Source organism: Aquila chrysaetos, chromosome 7 (genome assembly GCF_900496995.4).
Source record: "Aquila chrysaetos chrysaetos chromosome 7, bAquChr1.4, whole genome shotgun sequence".
NCBI classification, from domain to species: Eukaryota; Metazoa; Chordata; class Aves; order Accipitriformes; family Accipitridae; genus Aquila; species Aquila chrysaetos.
Genome location: NC_044010.1, coordinates 5,820,082 through 5,843,966, shown reverse-complemented (window position 1 = coordinate 5,843,966; position 23,885 = coordinate 5,820,082). Strand labels below are relative to the sequence as shown.

General features: G+C 44.9%; 1 protein-coding gene across 2 annotated transcripts in view; it reads left to right on the top strand.

Annotated features, from left to right (window-relative positions):
* The window catches only part of GAP43 (growth associated protein 43), a 60,854-nt gene that overhangs the window by 8,068 nt on the left and 28,901 nt on the right, over window positions 1–23,885 (top strand). Inside the window, exons 1-3 of one of the 2 annotated variants that reach the window (XM_030020512.2) lie at window positions 1,907–1,912; window positions 3,254–3,257; window positions 18,827–18,835. The exons of the other annotated variant lie outside the window; for it this stretch is intronic. Coding sequence (XP_029876372.1) covers window positions 1,908–1,912; window positions 3,254–3,257; window positions 18,827–18,835 — 18 coding nt within the window. The 5' untranslated portion in view covers window position 1,907. Of the gene's footprint in view, window positions 1–1,906; window positions 1,913–3,253; window positions 3,258–18,826; window positions 18,836–23,885 lie in introns of those variants that run through there. 2 annotated transcript variants of the gene reach the window in all.

The window sequence follows — 23,885 nt, the reverse complement described above, 5'->3', positions numbered from 1 at the left end:
CTGGAATGATGGGGAACTGAGGCAAAGGGGCTTTTAGAAGCCGGACCAAAAGTTTTATCCTCAGCAGAGACACTTCACTGTAGATTGGAGAGCTGCACTGAAATGGCACTTGTGTTCCTCAGAACTGGGGGCACCTTTCTTAGGGTCAAGATTTTAATTCTTAGCTTGTTAAGTTGGAGTAGTCAGGCTGGCAGGTTGCAAAGACCTGGATTGCACAGGCTGAGTTGGAATCTGTCAGAATGGAGACTTTCCCTGATCAAAGATGAGAAACAGTGGTTTTAATCCTTCCCGCTGTTTGCATTTCCAGTGGAAGACCCAGAGGAACTTCAAGCCCTACATAGAGTTTTGAGGACAGACACCTGCAACAGAAAATTGATATTTAATGTTGACTGTTAAAATTGCAGTCAAAAGCATGATAAGGATCAACCAGTCCCACCTAAAGCACAGGATCTGGCAAACAGCCTTTCCCTTGTATCCTAAATTCCAGTCATAATACCAGCTAGAAGAGATTAAATCCTAAGGAAAGGACAAATGGAGCAAGGAGAAAAGACCTCCCCCCAAAATAACCGAAGAACTGAAGCTAACTGAAACCTCCATGAAGTAAACAGAAGTTGGATAACTTCCAGAAGATAGCTAGCAAAGTTAATATGTGAATCAATACCAGAAGCTCCTTATATGCTAAAACTAGATATGCAGCAAACAGAACCCTCCATGATGATGCCAGGGTACAAGACTCCGTGGAAGACAAAAAAATTGACAAATTAGTGAAAAATGAGACCTAATGCCTTACAGGAACTTGTAGCAAATCTTCCTTTGCAGTTCAGTTAATTCTTCCTTATGTTCTTTGTTTTCTTCCTTGGAGTTGTATGATTCCACAATTCAGGAAGAGATACCATAAGACAGTGGCTTATTTTGTAGAATTTCACTGCTTTTTAATTAGGGTGTGGCTGACAAGAGGGGTCTGAAATACATCACGATATTTTACCATTGTTCTGAACTGAGAAATAAGGAGTTGTTGTAAGTTGAACTACCTTCTTAGAGGTGTCTGTTGTAGGCTGTAGAACTTCAGAGCTTCCTTCCTTTCTAACTGTGGAGCTTGCCTGAAGTCCTAAAATAATTACACTTAGACCTGCAAAGTCCCCTAAACATTTAAAGGCTGCTTACTGGCATGCCTAGATGATCCTTGGTTTTATAAGCAATAATCAGCTCAATACCTACTTAATGGCTAAGCTACTGTGGGATCTAGAAACCAAGTATTCTTCCAGTTGCTTTCCTTGCACAGCCAAAACGGGTAGGTTTGTCAGAGCACACAGGTCAAGTGTTCGCACAGAATGCATCCAAGAGGAAGGGAATGTACTACCTTCCTTTTATCCAGAAACACTTTGATTAAAGTATTTACCCAGAGATGTGGTGAATATACCATCTCTGCCTGAGTAGATCTGCACCCCCACCTCCCAGGAGAATGTGCTATTAGGCTGTAGAGTATACTGGGACCAGTGTTTCCTGGAGAAGCTGATCTATTTTGCACAGACAAATAAAATATTAATTGGGCCAGAGCAAGAGAGTGAGAGACTATCATCCTGACTCTCTACCTTAGTGTTTATGGTACTCATGGAGGGGAGGGAAGAGCTTTGGTTAAAGATTTACATCATACATTGTCAATAAGGCCAAAGCATTTTATGCCTGTCTTGTGTGTCTCCAGAAACATGGTGAACTGCAAGTTGATGGCTAAAACCATTAATAGGAGCCACAAAGGAGGGAGATCAGGATCTAGGAAAAGGGCAGAACAAGTCAGGATGTACTGATGCAAGTTCATTGTTTCAAATCATCCTAGCTTATTTACAAAGCTGATGGAAGCAATCTCTGAACCGTGAGCTTTGAATGCTTTGAAGACTTGTGAGGGCTGGATGAGGTGTCAGAAGGCTGAAAAAGAATGGGGAGAAGATAAGAAATTACAGACTACTCAGTTTAACTTCATTCCTGGAAAAAAAAAATGGTGGAAATTATCAAATAAAGGAGATTATTAGGAGCCAGCACAGATCTGTCAAGAATAGATCATGTCAAACTAATTTAGCTTTCTTCTCTAACAAGCCTCGTGGATACAGGGGAAGCAGTTGTCATACCTTGTCATTTGTAAGGATTTTGACATTATCTCACAGGCTTTTATCATAAGCAAAGCAAAGAAACACGGTCCAAAGGAAAACATTACAGCAGGGATGCAGAACTGATGTAGATAATCCTACTCGATGAACAATTCTCACTGATTTCCTGTTGAAACAGAAGACTCTATTGAGCGGGTTGCCACAAGCTTGAGCTGTGGCCTGTTAGTGCTTCATGTTTTCATTAAATATGTTGTACTTTATATTTTAATTTCAACCTGGATGACTATCTAGAGGAGGTGTTTTGTAAAATCTGCAGATGGCATGAACCAGGTATAGGCTAGTGGAAATTACTGAAATTCAAGACAAGCTTGTCAAACCAAGGACCTGGTTTGAACAGCATCAGAGCGAATGTAAAGTGCTCTCCATGGGAATGATTAATAAATTGCAGCCAGCTGTCCATGGAAGCCAACAGGCCAGCTAGCTATCCTTCAGGAGGGCAGACAGGGTCTCTAGAGGACCACAAATTCAGTGTTAGTCTAGAACATCATTCTACTGTCAAAAAGCAAACCATCATCTTACCAGGTTGTGCAAATGGCAGTATAGGCTGTAAGACACATATAATAAGCCTCCAGCTCTGATGAGCACATGTAAGTCTCAGCTGAAATGTCATGCCTTAGTCTTGTACTGCACTCTATGAAAGTGTGGTCCAGTGAGAGAGAGTGCAGACTGGGATAGTGAGAATTGCTGGAAGTCAAGGGAAATGTAATATGTGAGGAAAGACTGAAATAATTAGGGTTGTTTAATCTAAAAGGAATAAGGCTTAGAGGGGTCAGGATGCTAGCCTGGTGAGTGCAAGAAAATGGGAATAATCTGTTCTTCCTGTCCAGGGTGGATAAAACAAGGAGTAATGTTCTTTAATGGGCTGTCAGAGTGATTCGGACTAGACTTCAGGAAGAGTCCAAAAGGATTGTGATGCACTGGAGTAGATTGTCTGAGAAAACTACGGCAGCTCCAATCACTGAAGGGCTGTAGGAGGTCCTTCTGGACCAGAGGATGGACTAAATGGTCTCTTGTGCTCTCTCAACTATTTTGTATGATTAGTATCAAATATTCACTGGAGCAGGAACTGGACGCAATCTGTCCTCTTGCAGAAGAGTGCTTAACCAGTAGGTTATAAGGCTATATTTACTTCTGTGCTCTCTCTGTCTCTGACCTCATGCTTATTTAATTCTTCCATGAAAAGAGCCTAAGAACTTAAGAAGGAAGAGCTACAGGCAGCTTACTCTAAACAGTCTTCTGTAGGAAGAAGGCAAGGCCTGAGATCTTTTCAGGTAGAGTAGAGAGTTGAATCAACATCTCCCATAATTTAGGGAAGGTAGTCTCTCCACTGAGATACTAGGTAAATACCTATCTATTGCATGCTGTTAGAGAGGAACGATAGCTGTTGCCTCTTTCTGGGCAGGGGTTCAGGGCTTGGAATCCAAAACAGAAGATGCCTCCCTAATAACCAGAGTAAGATGCCTAAACCCAGACAGTTTAGATGCTGCTCTGTCTTCAGCATTTATTTATTTGGTGTATTGCGATACTGAGGTGCCTAGTTCTCCCCATATTTTCTAGTGGACTTAAGACTATGGTTTCTGTAAGGCATCTCACCTTCTTCCTAAACTTAGTTCCAGCATCCATCTTCTGAACACGGACATCTGCTGGAACACCACACTGAGGTTCCCTTTTCATCATCCTCAGGAGAGAATTATTACAAGGGATTTATCAGTCGGTGGCTTCTTCTACCTGCCTGACATGAATTGTCTCAAAGCATTTATATGGCAGTCACTCAGAAATTCCCAACTGGAGTGCTGTACCCCTACTAGCACACACCTTCAGTGCTTAATCCCCTCTGCTCCCATTATGATGTGTCCCAGCGGTTGCTGGGAATACTGAATAAAACATGCTGAGATGTAATATTCACCTTCACTGGATATATTCTCATACAGCAGAAGAGCCACTGCTGCATGAGAATATAGAAGAACTAAAGCTGACCTGTGGTATCTTCCATTACCACGTGCTGAGTCCATACAACCCTCAGGAAGATATCCTTTCTTCAGTTATTCCAAAGCCTTTACACAACACGAGAGGGGGAACAAGACACCCTGCCTATAGTCAGGATTACCCAACTTTTGGGGGAATGAGATAAATTGTAATAGTCAAAGACAATCTCTTCAACTACATCAAATTTTGCTGAGCTTTCCCTGTTTGGATAAGAATTTTCTTGGTAGGGGTCTTCTTCAAATAGACACTGTGGTTTTTTAATTTGTTATTTGGATGTATCTGTTGAGATTAGAGGAATAAAGCTTTGAAAGTGTAAAGAGTTTTGCAACCATTTAATAAGCAACAGTTGCGCCTTTATAATATAAGGAAAGAGAATGCTATTGTGATTTCAAATGATGAAATTTCCTATTTTCTTCCTTTTTAGTTTACATTTTTAAAGTAAGAGATTAAACACTTTTGTTAAGCATACATTGGATTTTCGAAGTCAAGCACTTAGGATCTAGAGAATTAATTAAAATGGTTGCCTATCCATCTTTAATTTGTCTTCTCTCACATATAGGCATAATGCCGTGGTCCTTAATTATAAGATCAAATACTGGTATATATTTTTTTCAATAGGATCCCTGTCTCATTCAGTGCACAGAATGGAATATACTTAGGGACTGAATGAGTTTTGCCATAAAGGGAGGTGTTTTCTATTGGTCTCCTGTTTCATTTACTGCCAGTGATGAAGGTTATGTATTGAATTGGGCGGGGGGCTGTTCAAAAACGGAAGAATGGTCTCATGTTTTGGCAATTGAATACTGCCCTGAAGAATTAGGCTTTTTCCTGCCTTTTGCCACGAGTTCCTATGTGATATGAAAAAGCCATATAAATGAGGTTTTTCCATGGGTGGCCACTAATTGGTGTGTTCTCATTTTCTGGCTTCTCAGTCTGAGACACCTGGGGTCCGACTTGCAGAAGTGCAGAGGCAGTATTGTATGGAGTTGTGCTCTCAACGCGCACAGAGCTGGGGAAACGTTAATCTAAGGCATCGCAAATGAGGGACCCAAAATTAGTGGGTGCTCTGGCCATTTTGACCTTAGCCTCTTTGTGTCTGATTTCACTGTCTGTAAAATAGAGATAAGAACCCCACCTACCTCCCTGGGAGAACATCCATTAAAGCTCGTGGAGCACTGAGATATTACGGCAAAATAGCACCACAGAAAAAGACCATGAGGAAATTAGTATTCTGCATTCAGTGATGGGTTTGAATGATGTGTGGCAAATAAGGCACTTTGCCATGCCTGAAATTAGGATAACGGGAAAATACTGAATCGCTACCCACTCAGTGAGCTCTGTCTATCCTTTGTAGTAGCTGGGGTGGGGGAGACTTGCAAGAAAAAAAAGATATGATAAAGACTATTATAACGCATATGCACAAGGGAGTCAAAGTGATGTTTCAGAGGTAGTCTCCATTTTACATTTTCTGCTTCAGCCTTTACCATGTGCCCAGAAAGATGCTTATAAGACAGGCTTTTTATGTAATACATGAGTCACTCTACTTTGTACTTGTGCCTGTGAACGATGGGTTGCAAAATAATTGGGCAAAAATGAGCCAAATGTGTTATCACTGAAACTAGTACTACACTTTTCACTGGATCCTTAACAAATCAAGCCTGGAACACTCTTATTATTACTCCTTTTGTATGTGAGGAAGCTGAGGCACAGAGGAAAGTGGAATTATCTTCTGAAGTCATTCTGCCTGTTTTCTCTGTATACAACCAATAGCTTTTAAACCAGTATTCACATGCCTTGCATGAATTAATCTAGAAATGACAGAAAAAGTATGGGTTTGTTCCTCTCTTCTTCCCCTCCCTTCCCCTCACCTGGAAGAAATAGCTTGAGTAACGCAAATCGTTTGTTTGCTTTATTTGCCAGTCGCTTTATATTTGTGTCTGTGGGAGTGGGGCATGTATCTGCCTACAGGACTCCATGGGAGGATCTCCCGAGCTGGAGAGTTGAGGAAACAAGCACGTCTATGGTATCGCAGGTCCTACGTCCCGACCTTGGTGCTGTTCTCATTAAGTTCAGGGTCTCGGTTGCTGCCCTGGAGGATCTCCAGGTGGGGAGGTTGTGCTTGCACCAGGAGAGGCAGTCTTGTCTGGAACATAAGCTCCAGACCACGATGGGCTTAAGAAAGAGGTCAGAGCCTTCAAACTGGGCTTAACAGGGAGCCCAAGAAGAGGCAAGAACCTCGGTGATAAACGGTCATACACTTTTATTAATGAGAGCCTGCCTGTGGTTTCTCCCTAGTCTGAATACGCTGTTGTTATGGTGGAGACTGTGAATGTCTGTATTGCCTTCCTCAAATCTCTGGTGCATAAGACGGGATACAATTTTCTGGCCAGGCACGGGTGGGAATTTTTCCCACCATTGCTAGATATGCTGGCTATTGATGAACTGATACGTTGCCTCCTAGGCCTCTGTGTCCATGAATTATCTCTAGAAGAAAGTTTACTTCTCCCAAGGGGGCACAAAGCAGCCTAATATGCTCAAGGGAGAGCTGTTCTTAGCAGAGACTGAAATGGAAATACAGAAATCCCAGTATAGAAATTCAGAAGTCTTGGGGAAAAAAGCAATTCATCAGCACTCCGTAAGCATGGAAGAAGAGTTGTGCCTATGTTTGTTGTTCTGAGACGTGCCAGCATGGCATGACACTGCAAACCCACCAAATCTAACTGCTGGTTATGGCTTGAAGCCTATGCCTTATGAGGATACCCGGTCTCCTATTTTGAAGACCTTTTGCTGAGATTGCCCTCCATGGCAGCTTAAGAGACCCTCCTCCCACTCCTCTGGAGTTAAACCTCTGGCTGTCAGGACTGATGCAGAGTTGATGGTCAAGTCGGAGTGACCCAGAGAGATACTTCATGGAGGCAGTGTAGTTGGCCAAAAGAGAAGGTCCTGTTGGCAGGTCTGGAGGAAGGACGCTGTCCCTCTGCCAGTTAAGAATGAAAGTGGAGAGGCTGTCTGTGTAGGCAACAAAGAGACCTTGTTGCAAAGTGAATGTGGTGGTGTCTCTCTGGGCCAAACACCAATGTGGTGGTGTCTCTCTGATGCATGTTTGCCAAGAAGGTAGTGGAAATGTAGGTCTTGTGTTAGCATTTGTGAAGTGGAGGCGATCTCGTAGCCCCTACTGCTCCCAAATCAGATGGGGTTTCAGCTGACCCCTGGGGCAACCCCTGCTTCTGGCTTTGTCACAGAAGAAGCGTACACTGCCACAGCACAGATATTAAGAGGGAGGCAGAAAAGGCACCGGACTAGGTCAGGAGATAATTTTATTGGAAACATCTACAATCGTGTGGCTCCACTGGCTGCTTCTCCCCACAGAAGCACTGACCACAGCAGGTAATACTGCAACTTGTAAGCACCTGCTCCAGAACTGAAGGGGCCTTACCAAGCTAAGGTCAGCCTTCCCATCTCGCAAGGTGCAGTAAGTGGCCCCACTGGCAGGGCTTGCTTTCTTTTTCTTTTCTGTGGTCCTGACCTGTCCCTGCAGAGAGCAAAATGTGCTTCTCGTTGTTCTGCCTCCTTATATCCAGGCCCATTCAGTTCCATCTTTCACATATGATTCATTGCGTCTCAGCTTCACGCAGTATGGTATCGTCGATGCTGATATCCCCAACCTGTGATTTTTCAACTTCTCTCTTGGGTACTTGCCTCTAAGCTTTTCCTGGTGTCAGGCGCAGCAGACGACAGAGTATGCTGAGTACCTCTGAGGGGTACCATACAGAGCGATTCTGCTGTTTGGAAATTCGTTTATGAAAACTCCGAGTAGCGCAGAAATGCCTGGAGAAGCTAATCAGAATTGGAGATGGGCACAGTTTTTAAAAAACACGAGTTTCGAGTACTGTGGTGTAAACAGGAGGTCACTTTGCTGCCAGTGGCAGTGAAATAGCACTCAGTTATGCAGAGCACAGGAAAATGCTGAACAGGATTTCTGTCATTCCTTTGCTCCACTTTTATCAACACCCTGTGCTTCTGCCCTGCAGCACCCCTGCTATTCCAGCTCTGATGTTGCAGGGTAGGCACCGAGTTGCTGAAAACTAGGCAAGGATAGAACTGATCCTTTGAACAAAGTAATGCTCTGTTCAGTAGCTTTTTGTACATATTAAATGATTAAATCTTTAGGGGGCTTTTCCCTGATGTAGTAATTGTGCACTCATTAAATTGCCACATAAGACTTACTTTCTATTAATTTATTTTTTGCTAAGAAAAATGTTTCATTTTCCACTGATAATCCTGCCTCACCTGATTCAAGGATGGCCAACTTGTGGCTTTTACGCCACAGGCAGATACTGAGCGATTGAAGTATGACTCCCACAATGGAGATACGTCATATTACTGACTGCTGATGTTAGGACTACTTTTTTATCAGTATCTCCATGTGGGAGGAAGCTCTGGGGGGCTTCTGAAGCCAACAGCTCCCTACAAGCTCTGGCAATCAGCTGGGCACCCAGCTTCACCCCATGCCACACTGGGTGCTCGGACCCCAGGGAACCGTTGCTGTTTTCTGCCTGGGAGCTACTTGCTGAAAAATCCCTCACCTTGGGTCACTGAGTAGGGGTTTGCCACCTCTTGGACATTGGAAGGTTTGTTTTTTTTTAAGATGCTCATGGGGCCAAGAGGTTTGAGCTCCCATAATCTAGTTAATTGCATTTTAGAAAGTGAAATCTGGGTAAAAGTTGAATTAACCCGCATTACTAGGAGTGGAAATAGATTTAGGCTTCAGCTGCGACATGAGCTAGTATATTTGTGAAAAAAGACCACAGAGAAACTATGTTAGAAGAAAGTTATTAAGGCTGCTAAGTCAAGTATTAAAAAATTAGTCAATATTGGAAATGCAGTTGCCTGTTCAACCTCAGCATGGTCTCCTCTTGTGAATGTATTTCAGTACACTTCTAATAACAGGAACACATTTTTCTTTCCAGGGATTCCTACGGCATTCAGGTCACAGAATGGACAGTGCTCACCTAATGAGCAGCTATTCAATATTTTGTTCTCTCTTAGTAAGTCAGCGTATGACCCCACAGCTTTGCTCAATAAGTACTATTCAAACTCTGCTGTGAAATCAGAAATACTAATTTTCTCCTGGGCTGTCTTGTGATTCTGAGCACATCCCTAACATTACTTAGTAAATCTTTGCAACACCCATGTGAGATAACCGAGTATTTTTACTCCATTTTTGCAGATGGACAACCGAGGCACAAAGAGAGTTTGGTCAGCAGGACTCCCTAATTCTGTGTGCTGAATTAGAGAAACAGAGAACCTGACTTTTATTTGTAGTTTTTATTTTCAATTGCACATATCTGAAAACGTCTCCCATTACTCTCAGCTGCAGCTCTGAGTGCTCAGCAGTGCTCCCAATCAGACTCAAGGTGTCTGAAACCATCTACTCGGAGATGTAGAACATGGCACTAGGAATCACCCTGTGAAAAGTATGGGCCAGGATAACAGAGGAATTCAGCAGCAAAGGTAGGGCAGTGCTGTAGGACAGCCGTCTGCCAGCTGCCCTAACCCTGGGAGCCTCTGTTCTCCTTTGCCAAGCCTCTGCCTACTGCGTTTTAACTTTCCAACTTCCAGCTGCAAAAAATAGGATCAAGATTTTAGTGTAATCCCTTTATACCCCTAAGTTTCCTAAGCTTCAAATATCCAGATTTCCTACTAACGCTTTAAGTCTTTAAGCTCCTTTGTTTTACTTTGCTATCTTTCAGCAGATATTTACAAGCCTGGTTCCAAACAGTGGCAGGGTGGTATCAGGTAATTTACAGAACTCCTAACAAATAAGATTTATATAGGCAGGAGCCTAGCAGGATTTTCAAAGAGCCTTGGTGCCTAATTCGCACTGGTTTTAATAGGATTAAGGCAAGTAGGCATTTGTCAAGATCCCACTATTCGTTCCTTAAAACCTGGCCCTGTAATTCTTCTTTCAATCAAGTTTATGTTGACTCACTAGAGCTAAAGCATAGGAATGTGTACTAAAATGTTAATAATTCATGAATGGTTGTAAAGTGCTGTGAGAGTACAATCTGGAAAGCAGGCATCTTGGGGGGATGTGTTATATTTTCTTCAGGCTTCAAAATAATTGCTTCTGCAACCAAAGCACAATACAGGTGGAAACTTTTTTCCTCTGCTTTGCGCTGAGATCGACATGTTAGTTACCTGAAAGCCCCAAAAGGTGCTCCAATTCTACACGGAGTACTCTCAGATATTACTAAGGATTAAGCAGATCCCAAAACCTTGAGTTAGTGACTGGCTTGAAAGAGTACAGAAAGTGTTTGTGCATTCGTAACTTGTTCTTTCTGGAAGGGATCAAATGACTCGTGTTGAATTTAATCTGTTTGAAAATATTCCGTATCTAGGCTTCATTTCTGATTTCATTTCAGCAGGATTTAGTGAATTGGTTATGCAAACTGACTTCAGGAGGTGGATTTCTTGCAAATTACTCACTTACTCCACTATGTTTATATATATGTGTGTGTGTGCGTGTGTGACAAGCAGTTTGTGATAGTTATACAATATGATTTCCTCTTTCTGACTGGGAAGGAGAAAGAAGAAAGAGTTACCGAAAAAAAAGAAAAAAGGAAAAAAAAAAGCCACACTCCTGGGCTAAAATTTTAGATCCGTAATCATTCACTGTAATGGAATTTGCATGATATGTGTCTATTTTCATGGCTGAGGGACCAGTTCATCTGAAAAGTAGAGTACAACTAATGGCATGACCTGGTCACATAATGTAGATATTTGCATATCATAATCTTTGCTTCATTTGAGCAGACCTACAGTTTGCTTAACTCCAATGATGTGTCTTATGAAGGACTTAGTATTGTTACTGTTAATGGGTCAATAAATTGGACTGGCAAGAACCAGCCTTGTCCTGTGACTTCCTGAAGAAGCAGGAATTATGTCTTTCTACCAAGAAATGGCTCTATATTTTAGATGGTGCTAGGAGAAAGCAAGCTGGTTCCTGCAGTATCTGAACTGTTTTTCCTCTGTAAACCAGTGTGCTGCCTGTCCCCTTTCTTGTGTTCAGCACACTCCCGTTGTCTTGACTCCTGTTGCTTGTTTCATTGCTTCCTTTCCCAGCACCACAAGGGAGATATATCCCAAGGATGTAGAAATAATAATGGTTGTCATCATCATAAATCCTCACGCATTTGGCTCTTCTCACAGTGGGCACCTCTTCCTTCATCTGGAAGCTCACCATTAGGACAATAGAAGCCCGGATGGAAACTCTTGGAGAACCTCTGAAAAGCGTTTGACATCCTTCCACTCCATCTTACTTGTCCTAGCCTGCTCCAGCTACCCAACTTCTTGACGTCCTCAGAACGCTCCTAAATGCGCTGAATAGCATTTGGGGGAGGCTGACAGGAGACGGAGCAGTCAGACTCAGGACTGTGTTTAACAATCCGCGTGGATTGCTATCTATCTATAGGACACTCGGCCATTCGTGCTTAGCTATTTTCAGCACCATCTATGTTCATGGCTGCAGCTTTTCCTACTGCCTTTGGGAGTCTGATCCACACATTGATTTATTTTTAGCTATATTGCTAATTATTATTTTTGTGAGTATAGTGTTTCATTATTCATTAAAGCTGGGGAGACATTTTAGTCATTTCTCAGTAGAACAAATGTGAATTCAGTAACCAAAGTAAGATTTCTGAGTAGGGCTTAAGAGGGCTAGGAAGAGTGATCTGGCAAAGAAGGCTGGTATGACAGGTAAGAGCTATTGACATGTGAAGGAGTGTTACTAAGAAAAGCAGAAACAAACTATTCTCAAAGCAGACAAGACGCAGGGGGCTGGCTGAAACTCTGGGAGGAACTCTTTAGTCCACCAAGGAATAAACTGCCAGAGAAACCCAGAGAATCATCTTTCGGGGAAATGTCCAAAGACGGGTAAAAAACACTAGTTTTGCAGGGTGGGTTAAAGATGAAGAACATCAGCCCTGCTGCAGTGCACAGGGAGGGCCTAAAGGACCCTGGAGAATTCTAATTATTTGCTCTTCAGTGTGTGACAAAGCTGCGCAGTGTGAACTGGCCCTTACTAAGAGAAGAGGAAACACCGCACATTTTCTGGTGTTAGATCGTCCGTGCGTACTTCCCAGTGCTTTCTCTCTGGCTTTGCACGGGATCCTGAGCGAAGAAGGTTCCTATTCCAGAAACTCAAAAGTCCTCCTCAGGATGAAAACCCTCTTTCCGTATCACATCTGCAGCAGAGCAGAAAGAAGTGGAAGGAGCTTTGTGCACCCTGCCTGCCCAGCCATTCCCTCGTTCTTGCCAGGGGTCCCTTTTCCCTCGACTTCTCTGCCAGGGCGGCCGCCAAGTAAAGCTCTCCACACGGAGGGCTCCAGGGGTGCCTGGATATACAGTATGGTTGTGCTACAGATGCACCAGATACAGAGTGATCTAAACTGTGTGCCTGGGGAAAACACATTACAATGCGCAGTGCTTTGAGGCTACTGCTATGCTTCCTGACTGAAGAATGGAAAAAAGCCAGGAGACTTTAGGACCAAGATGTTTAAAGCTTATTGAAGCCCCTTTTTAATAACAACTTAAAGATGGGAAGCCCAGGGAGTGAAAAAATGGAAAGAAAGAATAGCTCTCCTACAGCAGGAAGCTTAGGAAAAGCTCTGGGTGACTGCTTAAATGTGGCTGTGATATACTAGCCCTTATAAGTGGGGAATCCAAACACTTGTGGCTTTTTTCCCTAGCACATCTATTCAACGTGTTCCTTTTGGCTGAAGATCTTTATAGCACTAACTTAAGAGTGTCCACAAAGGGTCTACTGCAGCATGTACTGCAGGCTTGCCTCCCCCCTCACCCTTTTTCAATAGGGCTGTATACAGTAGAGGAGCAAAGTAGGAAACAAAATGGCTCAAAGCCACATGTGCATTTCCCATAGCTCAGTGCCAGTCCCTAGAATAAGTGATTAAGCCCTGAGGCTACTGGGTCTCGTGTTCAGCTGCCTGTGGCCCCAAAGGATCTTTCCAATCAAAGCCATGTCTGTGCTCTGGTGACAACCCTACCTGAAGGATGGGAGAGGGGTACGGCACAACACTGTGCCTTCGGCGCTGTGCCACTCAGGAGTGACAGCTGAAATCACAGGCCCGATTCATCAGTTTTACAGACCTTGGAAAGCACTGAAATTATGCAAACTGGGCATGGGCTCAGGCAGTCAAGCCTAGGTTCTTGGGTGAAGGAAGCTGTGTCATACAGGTCCCCTCTGGAGACCTTTTCAGGTTCTGACAGACACTTATGCCTCCTTTCAGGATGTTCCCATCCTGCACTGACAGGAGGGAATAGCTATGAGCACAGCTTAAATATTGCACAATGCTTTACCTTGCTACAACACCACGCATTTGAGGCTCTTGCAACACTACAAATACTTAATTCAATTAGGTTCAGAGTCCTTCTGGAACATAACAATGTCTCTTCTCACAAGTTGTTTGGAGCAGCAGACCACAGAGATCTTGTAAAAATGATCCCTAGTGAAAATGTCATTGAAATCAATGAAATTACACTCCACTTTCACCTTCTGACATTGCATTTGGCATTGAATTTCCAATAAGATCCCAGTACAACTGTTTGTTAATAAGCTGTACAAACTTCGGGCTAGGAGGAATAGAGAGAGATGGACTAAGTCTTCTCATACTTTGCTGTAAGTCAGCAGTATCTAAGAGCTCATAGTGGGACCAGTGACCTGTTTCCCATATCTGATATCTTAAGAGTAGGTTTAACTCTTCCCGTTCTCACCTGAACTAGTGCCTAAGGAGGGAGGAGATACGGGATCTCTCTCCTTCTTTCTCTGCTTGTACTTTAAACACATAAAAGGAGTGAGAAAAAGATGTAGGCCAAGAGTGATTTCACAGAAGGTTTTCTATAAGGTGTCTAGCATCCAAGACATGCTGTTGCTGTGAAGGATTCAGATCCATAAGAGGGGTCCATGTCTTACCCATTGCTTGTGGTGAGTTCATCCACATGTTATCATGACAGCCCTATCAGCTACCTTGCAGAAGATCTGTGGAGCAAACATCAGCACCAGTGGTACCACTGAAGTAAAGGTGGGTGGAGAGAATGGCCAGGGCAAGACAGAGGAAAAAGTACATGTGGACGCATGAGGGCAATCTCTGGGTCAGTCAAGCCTAGATGGGCATGAAGATCCACAACACAAATCAGTAAACAGCTTCTGTGAAGATCAGAGCCAGCACTCAATACCATCATTCTCTGCTTCCAGCAGCAAGGCTGACACCCTGTCCTAGTAGAGCTGGGGCTGGTGTTGGTGGGGTCAGGCCATCCCACGGAGCAAGAAGAAGAGCCAGCATAGCCAATCCTGGCTGGTGAGGAGAGGCCATGCCACTGAGACCCGTTGAACCCTTCAGAACCAGAAGCTGAGAAAAAGCCAGCTGCCCCAGTGAGGAGATGAGTCTATACCAGTAGGTAGAAGCCTTTGCGACGGATTCCTGCTCTTTGGGGATACAAGATCCTGGTACACACACAGTTCAGCTCTGCGGTGGGGATGTGGGATTGGTCTATCTGGAACAAAAGCTGAAGAGGTTATGAGAGAGGATATCTTTGGTGGAGCTATTTTAGAGCCAGTTTATCAAATTACGTAGTCCTGCAACTCTGGTTACTTGGGTTTTGCTGGGGGCAGCTCTGGTGATTTGAAAGATTGTACTCTCCTCCTTGGGGAATGGGGAAGCTGTTGGCTAAAGATGGTGCTGTGGGTTACGCTCTCTTTCAGGAGATTAGAAAAGCAAAAGACAAAGGTCTGACCATGAAGATAATGAACAGTAAGAAAGGCAATACTGACTTTACTGTCCTTGTCAGATCCTGATCAAGAATCCTGGTTGCTACCTTCTTCAGGTCACCCTGCCATTTCAGGTGGGATACACACTCCTGTCCCCCTTGAAGTTCAACTGCTGTATGTGGCTGTGGGCACAGGTAGCAGCTACAGGGTTTCACCCCAGCAGTAGCTGCAGTTCGGGAGGAGAGAGACCTTTTCTTCTTTGTGCAGGTGCTAGGTGTAAAGCAGTGGGGGGTGAAAGGTCCTCTAGAAACATCACTGTCCAGATGCTCTGTGGAGCAGAAGTTCATTGTAGAGCAATGATGTGGGAAGACAGAGGAGGCTGTTGCACAGCCAAAACATTTTTCTCATTGAAGCCTTAGCTGACAAGAGCATGGCTGGTGGGATGGTCTGTGATAATTGAATGGGGTATTCATGAGAGCACCTTGCCTCCCCTGCAGCACCACAGCAAAACTTCAGGTTTCAAGGGCAGAGTAAGCATCGCCCTTTACATTTTACAAGTAGGGTGACACAGCTACAAGTGAAGACGTGAACAACCTTCATTCCCCACCTGGATTTCCTCTCTCATATGTCCCTGCTGCCTTGGAGAAGCTGCTCCATCTCGCTTCCCCCCTCGACTGTGCAGGATGGGGAAGGAGGAGGGAAGGCTCAGCCCAGGGCTGTCACACATTAACTCACCCACATCCAAATCAGCCTGCTTACTGACAGGGCCAGCTCCCCAGCAGGACACTGCTGAGAGGCTGACGCAGGGTCCTCAGGACCATTGCTAGCCCAGCGCTCACGGAAATAACAGCCAGGGTTGTGCAGCGAGGTGGCATGGGCCAGCGAGAGCACTGCTAACACCTCTTTCAGCTGTGGCACTGTCAGTCATGCCGATCTGCTCCAGGAGACCCTGCTTGGCTATTTAGCTGCCTGGTTTTTCTTGGTATTTCCCGCTGTCATGCCCTTTGGATGTGGATCAGTGATTTTCTCTCTCTCTCCCTTGCCCTCTCCCTTCTTCTGTATCGCATCTCTGTCATTGTGCCTCATTTATATGCCTCTCTTCCATTCAGTGCTTTGGCTTTGGGCAGGTTTTACCTCTCTCCCCACCTTTCATTTTCTCCTCTCCGTTTGGTTCCTTTGTTCTTCCCTCTCCTCTCATTCCTTTCCTTCTCTGCCTTGAGCTCTGTCTTCTTCCTCCCCTAGCCTTCCACCTTACCAGACGAGCTCCTTGCAGGATTTCAGCCCCACACCTCCCCACCTCTGCAGCGGCAAAACCTGGGGCTGTGCAGGGGAGGAAGGTCGTTGCTGCAATAGCAGAGCCCACCCTCTAAGCATCTTCCCAAGCCACTGGGAGTTAGTCCGTGCCTTGCTTTCCCTAATTGCTGGGGATGTTTGTTTGACTTTAATGAACTTGCAGATGCTTTCTCGGAAGATAATTGCCCCCATTTCCAGTGACATAAACAAAACATAATAATAATAATAATAATAATAATAATAATAATAATAATAATAATAATAGTAGTAGTAGTAGTAGTAGTAGTAGTAATAATAGTAATAATAATAGTCACTGCCAGAAGGAGGTACCAGAGGAGATTCAAGGTTAACAGGCAGGTTAAAAAGAGGGTTCAGAGACTGGATGGACTTGGGGCTTGAGCTTTTCATTGTTATTCTGCTGGCTGCAAAAACCCTGGGCAAACCAGCAAGGAGCACAAGCAGGTGCTTGAGCTAGTGACAGGGCCTCAAGGCTAGTTGCCCATGGACTGATGGTCCCAGCATGAAATTCCTCACAATTTCTAGGTGCAACCAGGAAAGCTCAAGGTAACCTCAGAGACCAGCAGTGGAAGGGCTTGTATTATGCCTGCCTGCAGTTTACTCAGTTTAGGGAGAAGTAGGGATATTTGCCATCACCAGAGCTGGGTGCAGCCCCGTGTTCCCGTGGAGGGAATGGGGTAGGAGCTGTAGGACACAAGCTGCTGCTTCTTGTAGAAATGGCTCTAGAGACCTTGCGTAACCCTGGACTCTGGGGAGGCTCAGCAGCTGCCTGCACGGGATCTCAGAGAAGCAAGTCTGAGCTGTAAATTAGCCTCTGGCCCTTGGCTGCAGCTAGAGCAGAAGCAAGTGTGTCCAGCCCTCATGGGGGTAGGCAATCTGAGCTACCAGAGGTTAATAATTCCCTGAAAAATTTTGTGGAGTCCAAAACTAAGCAAGGAAGAAGAAAAAGAGAGTGAAAGTTGGGGAGGGAGAGGGAAAGATAATTCAGGGTTTCATTACCTGCTCATGGTCAGCAGACGATGGGATTCAGAGTCTGAAGGTGTAACTTTAAAATAATTCACATAGCAGCAACCATCCTTGCCTGAACTACCCTGAACAGGACCACACAAACCACATAGTCTGAGTCTCGATAAAATTTCTCTTTAGTCCAGTGACATCCAAGTTTGCATTTCTGTCTAAACCTGTCTGCAGCAGAAATCACATATTCTTTGAATGGACTTTTCTAATCAAAGCATAGTTCAAGGGAAATTTTTCACCTGGTCCTTGTGCTGAATTTCTTCAGCATGGTCTATTTTGGGAGTGGATTTACACTGTCAGCTTGGATACCTTCCTGCTTCATTTCCAGGCTTTGGTCCCTTGATCTGAACGCCTGCTGGCTGGCTCCTTCTGGAGCGACACAAGTATTTCCCTCCAAAAAGGAGACTAGGCACAACTGACAGCTCAGTATGTGCCAGGATCCAACCTGAAGCAAGAGCATAGGTGTGACGATGCCAAACACCCAAGGCCTTCAACAGAGTCCACAGACTGAGGCCATACCGCAGGATATACACATGCCCTTGACATTAACTATGAAAGCACCGCCTTGGCAAGCTGCAACCCAGTCCTGTCTCTGAGACTTTGGGTGCTTTGAATTGAAGGATGAGTGGACACATCCTGTGCCCCCCAACCACCAAAGTGCTCCACAGAGCCCAGATCAGACCCAAGGCAAGTGCTTTTCCTCAATGACATCCACAAGCCACTCTGCTCCAGAAAACATGAGTCCTGGGCATCAGTGACTTTGCATCAGCTTCAGGGGCAAGGCTCTTATTTCTTTCACCCAGCCTGCAAAGGCAGCATAGGCAGTCCTGAGTGCCTTTCTCCATTTAACCACTGGAGCTATAGGAGCTTCAGGGTGGTAGATGACACCATGGTTGACCACCAGCTTAACAGAAACAGGTTGACAAACAGAAGGGAGAGTCACAAAGCAGGTGAGGAGAGTATAATAGATTTATTGAGAAGGCACACTGAAAATATCTAAATAGGTCTAGCCGAGATTATTTTCTACCCCTCTGCTCAGTCACAGCACACAAGTGAATAACATCCATCCATCTGCCTGACCATCATTAGCTTATTCCATTCTAGGCACCATAAAATAGAGGGGAAGTTCCCTACGTGTGAGAGGATCTTGTAGAGGAAAGGATGGAAACTCCGTTGTTACAGGATTTGAAACTGGCGAGCTGAAACCCTGCTAGTTATACCCTGGAGAACCATCCTGCATAAGCCTTCAGAAAGATGAATTAACCTTTTCTCTCTCAAGGGTGTTTTACCCGCCATCACCATAGTCATCCTGGGAAAAAAAGGAACTCTGTTTGTTTCCTCGCTTTGCAGACAGGTTGTGCTGAGAGGTGCCATCCTGTAGCCAGGTGTCTTCACACCATTTAACTGGGTTAAAAAAAAGCTGTTCTCTGTGCTAAATTGCTTCCTCACTTCAAAAGGCGTGAAAGCCTTTTCTCTCTCTCATGTGTCCATGCTTCACTCCTTCTGGGGAGACAGCTGGTCTTTTTTTTTTAATGCATTCTGCTCCTTAAATGCCGTCTCTGAGACAAATCAGGTCATGTAGTGCCGGGCCCGCAAAAGCATTGAGGTGACTCAATCCCGTGAAATCAATGGGAGTCAGGTGCCTAAATTTCTTCGCGAGTCTGGGCCCAAGTGACCTTGAATAGCATCAGTAGGAACACACATTGTGCTCTAGTCAAGATTAGAGCATGGGCTGAGACGCACCTTAACCCCCCAAGTTCCACAGGGGGTTAGTTGGTTCAGCAGTAGCTAACTGAAGGAAAGATTTCCACACATACCTTAGTACAGGTGTCATGAGAAAGGAATGACTTGGGGTCCCTATATCTTTGCATGGAGAACACGGGGTGGGTTTTTTCCTTAATAATCAGGTATCATATTGCCCTTGGGTTGTGAAGTGGGTTATTGATAACTGTGACTGGCCCTACGGATGTCCAGGCTCTGGCCAGTATTGATGCCTTCTCTGGTGAAAGCTGTGCAAGTCCTAAATCTGGACTCCTGGCACATGGGTTTCAGAATACCAGGAGACGGCAACGTGAATCGAAGGGCTCTGGGATTTGGTGTCACGTTAAAGAGGAGTTCCTATCTAAGGACAGGAAGGAGCGGGATACCAGGGAAATGACTGAGTGTGTAGCAGCCTGATCCTAGGATGAACATTAAGGAGGCTGACATATGCTATATATTGGTGGGCAGAGAAACACCAGGAAAGGGAGACGGGCACAGAGGACTGTATAATATTGAAAGACCTTTTAATGGAACAGTAAGTTCTTTCTTGATCTCTCCATGCCAGCATCCAAAATACAGAACTACGTGATTATTTTTCCAAGGCCAGGCGATGAGTTATACCACAAGAGACAGGTGGACAAACAGCAAGCAAGGACCAAAGCACTCAGTCCCATCCTTTCTTGCTCTTTGCCTGTGTGTGGCTGCAAACACATGGAACATCTGGAAAACATCTAGTTTCTCCATTTCTCCTTTCCTGACATACCAGCATGTGGGACAGTTAGAAGGGCCTGGAGGTTATAGTAACACTTTCTTCATTCTTTGCTGTATTTTGACCCCTCTGTAAGCTGCGGGTTTGGAGATGGAAGGTGGAATGGTGGCCAGAGATTAGAAATCTTCTTGGGGTCATGGCTCCGTGCAATTCCCACATTCTTGGTACCTAAGAACTAACCTCTGCCCTACCTGTGTCTTAAACACTAATTTCTTATCTTCTACTCTCTCAGCTATGTGACAGCAAAGAAAGTCTCACTTACAGGAACAGTCTGCCTGGGAAGGGATGTCCTAGAAACCTGGAGGTGTGGCAGACAAGCAGATGGAGATGGTGAGAGGATCATCCCTCCAGGATTGGAAAGATGTTGTGGGCTGTGTAGATAGAGACATAAAAGCTTAACAGTGTGTTTCATAAAGGCAAAGCTTTGCACACTGGCTTCAGTGGGTATGTGGGGATGGTCCAAATAAAAAAATGGACATGCTTGACTATATATGTCCTTTTATACATCCATACAGCTATGTATCCACCAGCCTCCATGATTTTAAGTCCTTCAGCCGTTGAAGGATCTATGACTTATTTCACACTAAAGGAAACAGAGGACATTTGCTCTGTGTAAAATGACAATACATTGCATGCACACTTACAGTATCATGAATATGTCAATATTAAGTACTAGTATGAGTTTACACATAAATGTGTAAATGAAGGGGGTGTGATGGAATATTAATATATGAAACCTATCCTTACCAGACCTGATTCCTGGCTGGGAGCTCTAGATTCTCTACAAACACTAGTAATAATAGTCGCTTTATTCCAGCCACAATACTACAACCAAGATATCATACACGCATGGCAGATAGATAAGACAGACAGATTTCTTGTTTTCCACTGAGATGCTTTTGAATACATCCTGGCAGGGCTGACTCATCCTTTTAGCTTTCCAAGGAAGATAAATTGCTTTCCAGGAGCTTCACTGTATACAGGTTATTTTTGAGTAGCTTCCTTAATTAAGGTTTATCTGCTGTGTGTGTAAGCCACAGATGAAGAGCCCTTGTCTTTTTTTGTGTGAACAGAAGTTTCTCTCTGAACAATCTGTTTCTCACCCAACCCATTGTTATACAACATGACACACATACTATATGGATACCGTGTCCTACCCCAGAAGTAGCTGCAGGCCAGTAGCCTGAAAATAAGTAATTTCAAATGCCTGGGATGCTTCAGTGGGGAAGGACTGAATAGAAATGGGATTCCTGAGGGCCGCAGTTGGCACAGACAAACTATTAGCACATTTCTTTCGTCCATGACCTTAAACTCCACCTCTGCCCCAGCCTCACGTTTCTTATCTTCTATATCTGAAATCATGCTGAAAGCAGCCTGTTGGAAATACATTTCGCAGTTGCAAACCTTGCGATCTGGCAAGGACTCAAACTGATGTCATCCCGACTGGGATAAGAGGACAATGATGTCATCAGAATAGCAAAGGAGCCTTTTAGCTCTGTAATGAGGTAGGTGCGGGTGAGAGGTTTCAGTCTGATCTCCCTGGAGAGAAAAGAGAAAGTGCTCTCCCATTCCCTGGGATGAATTTACTGCCAGGTAAAGGGCTGGCTGGCAGTCGCAGCTCTGTGCGAGTTCATCTGTCAGAATAGCAGGAGAGCCAACCCTGCGGCTCGCTGCGCCCTGGCCTCCTGCTAGCGGTGAGGAGGAGATAAGCCTTCGAAGGGCTGCATCGCCCAGGTGACAGGGTAACTCCTCTGGAGTCAGAGGCATGCATGCAGCAGCCCACGCTTCAAAATAGCCGTCCTGGTTGGTGCAGGAGGTATGTGGGATGTGAGAGCAGCAAGGCCGGTGGCAAGGGAGATCTCCCTTCAGTCAATGGTTTTCATCTTTGTCCAGGGATTAACAATTTTGTCACATTCGCTAATGGTTTTGCAGGAGTCAGGCATATGGGACTGGACCTTTAGGGTCATGTAGTTATGTCTGAATTGTCTTTCCAGTCTCCCAATCCTGCCGCTGTTTGAAATTGGCCACAGTCCTTAGAGAGAGAGAGTCAAAGCTAGGGCATCTAAGTGTTACACGGTGCTATAAAGGAGTCTATCTTCACGTTGCTGTGGCTACAGTGTAATGTAGGCATACTCAAGCTCTCCTCAAACCAGCTAGTCCGGGTATTAGTAGTTATGTTGCCACAGCAACACAGGACTTACTGCGAGCTGCAAAACTTGCCTAAGGAGCAGGATGGATGAACCCGTGCAGAGCTCTGCACTACCCTGGCTGGGTCACAGCTGTTCTGTGAACACGCAAGTTTAAAGGTACTTTCGATTTGTTTCCATCCCCTTGTGCTGAAATAGGCTGAAAAGCTTACCCCAGATGCTGAATAACACAGTGCAGTTAGCTATGCAAGCAAAACACATACATGAATGGTTACAGCATGGTAACGTCTTTACACATAACCATCACCTGCTCTCTGACAAGCTGAGACGAGCATGAAAACCCACTTTCCATACCACGTCGCTTAATGCACTTGGGGAAGCATAGATGTAACTGCTCAGCTGTGCCCCTGTGGTAGCTACAACAACCGTTTTGTCCCTGGGCATGGTCAGGCGCATGAAAACTCCTTGTGCTGAATGCTGTGTATTAATATCAGTTGCATATTCATTCCCAGGCTTTTTCACTCACCCCCTACACAAGCATCCTGGCGCCTAGTCTCACTCCCAGACTTATTTTGTGCTGTGTACAGACCCATCCTCACCTCTGCACAGCTGTGTGGAGCGGTTCTTTTCCTTGATGATTTGGGGCTGCTCGTTCCTTGGCCACCGTACCCACTCACGGTCACCCCTGTTTACCTGGGGAACAATCCCAGGTGGGCACCAGTGCTAGGATGGGGGATCCTGCGCTCACTGGGGACCCGGGGGAGATAGCGGGTACCACCTCTGGCATGCCAGTGGCCAAGCATTTGGTTCACCGGCACAGTTTCGCTCATACGTGTGCGCCTGACCCTGTCTCACGCTGTGGAAATAATCCCTTCCAGTCTGTTTCCCAGTGATTGCTGCCAGTGTGACCAGTCCTCTCTCCCCTTCTTCACAGGCATGGTGGTTCCAGTGCCACATGTGCATGCTGCAGTGGCTTCTTCTCCCTTATTCCTGCTGCAGTCTTTTTGAATGTATTTATAGGCTGTCCCCTCTCTCTGCTCTTCTGGTCCCGGGCCTTTTTCCAGATGGCACCTCTCAGTTGCAATGGCCTAAGGAGTGGTTTCCTCTTCCCACCCAGGAATAAACGCTTGCTACCTTTCTCAGCCAGCTCGTTTTCTTTCTCTCGTGACCTGAGCCAGTGTTGGAAACCAGGTGCAGACAGCAAAGAGGCCAGTGGCTCTGCTCCCGAGTAGCTCTTTGAATGCTTCCCAATGGGAATATTAATAGAACAGTGTCCTTTCATCAATATGCAGCTGAGCTGTTACTTGCCCAAGGGCTGCTAAATTATTGGGGTGAAGCATGGTATGTCCTGTAGATTCAGTGGGGTTTACAAGCTGAGCATTATCTGTCTGCAGCAGACCAGCATGAGGCACAGGCTCTGTTCTGGTCACATTTAAGACTCTAATGCATGGCTTATGTCTAAAAAACATGGGGAATGCCTGTTCTTTGTTGCAAAGCTGAATTCCCCCCAATAGTCAAGAGAAATTATAGTTGCTGAAATGGGAAAGACTGATATCTATCTGCCTATTATTCCTTCATTGAAACCATGAGTGGTGAGCAGAGGCAAAGTGCTGGAGTGCTTGCAGGCAGGGCATTTGTGAGGAGTATATCCTGTGAATATCTGTGTATGTCTGACAGCATGCATCTGCGGTGGGGCGGGCAGCAATACTATTCTCTGTTGGCAATCCTGAGCCAAAAAGCTATAAAGGACAAAATACTTGCTGTCATTAGAGTCACACACCTGTGAAACAAGGTGTCATTAAAAAGAAACAAAGACTTGAAGGCAAAGGTGGATTTGGAAGGACTGTGAAAATCCCCCTCAGGAGAGTGTTTTGAAAATGAGTAGGGGAAAAAAATGGTATATTTCAAAATGGATGGGAAAATAGATCATGGGAATAGAGACAACC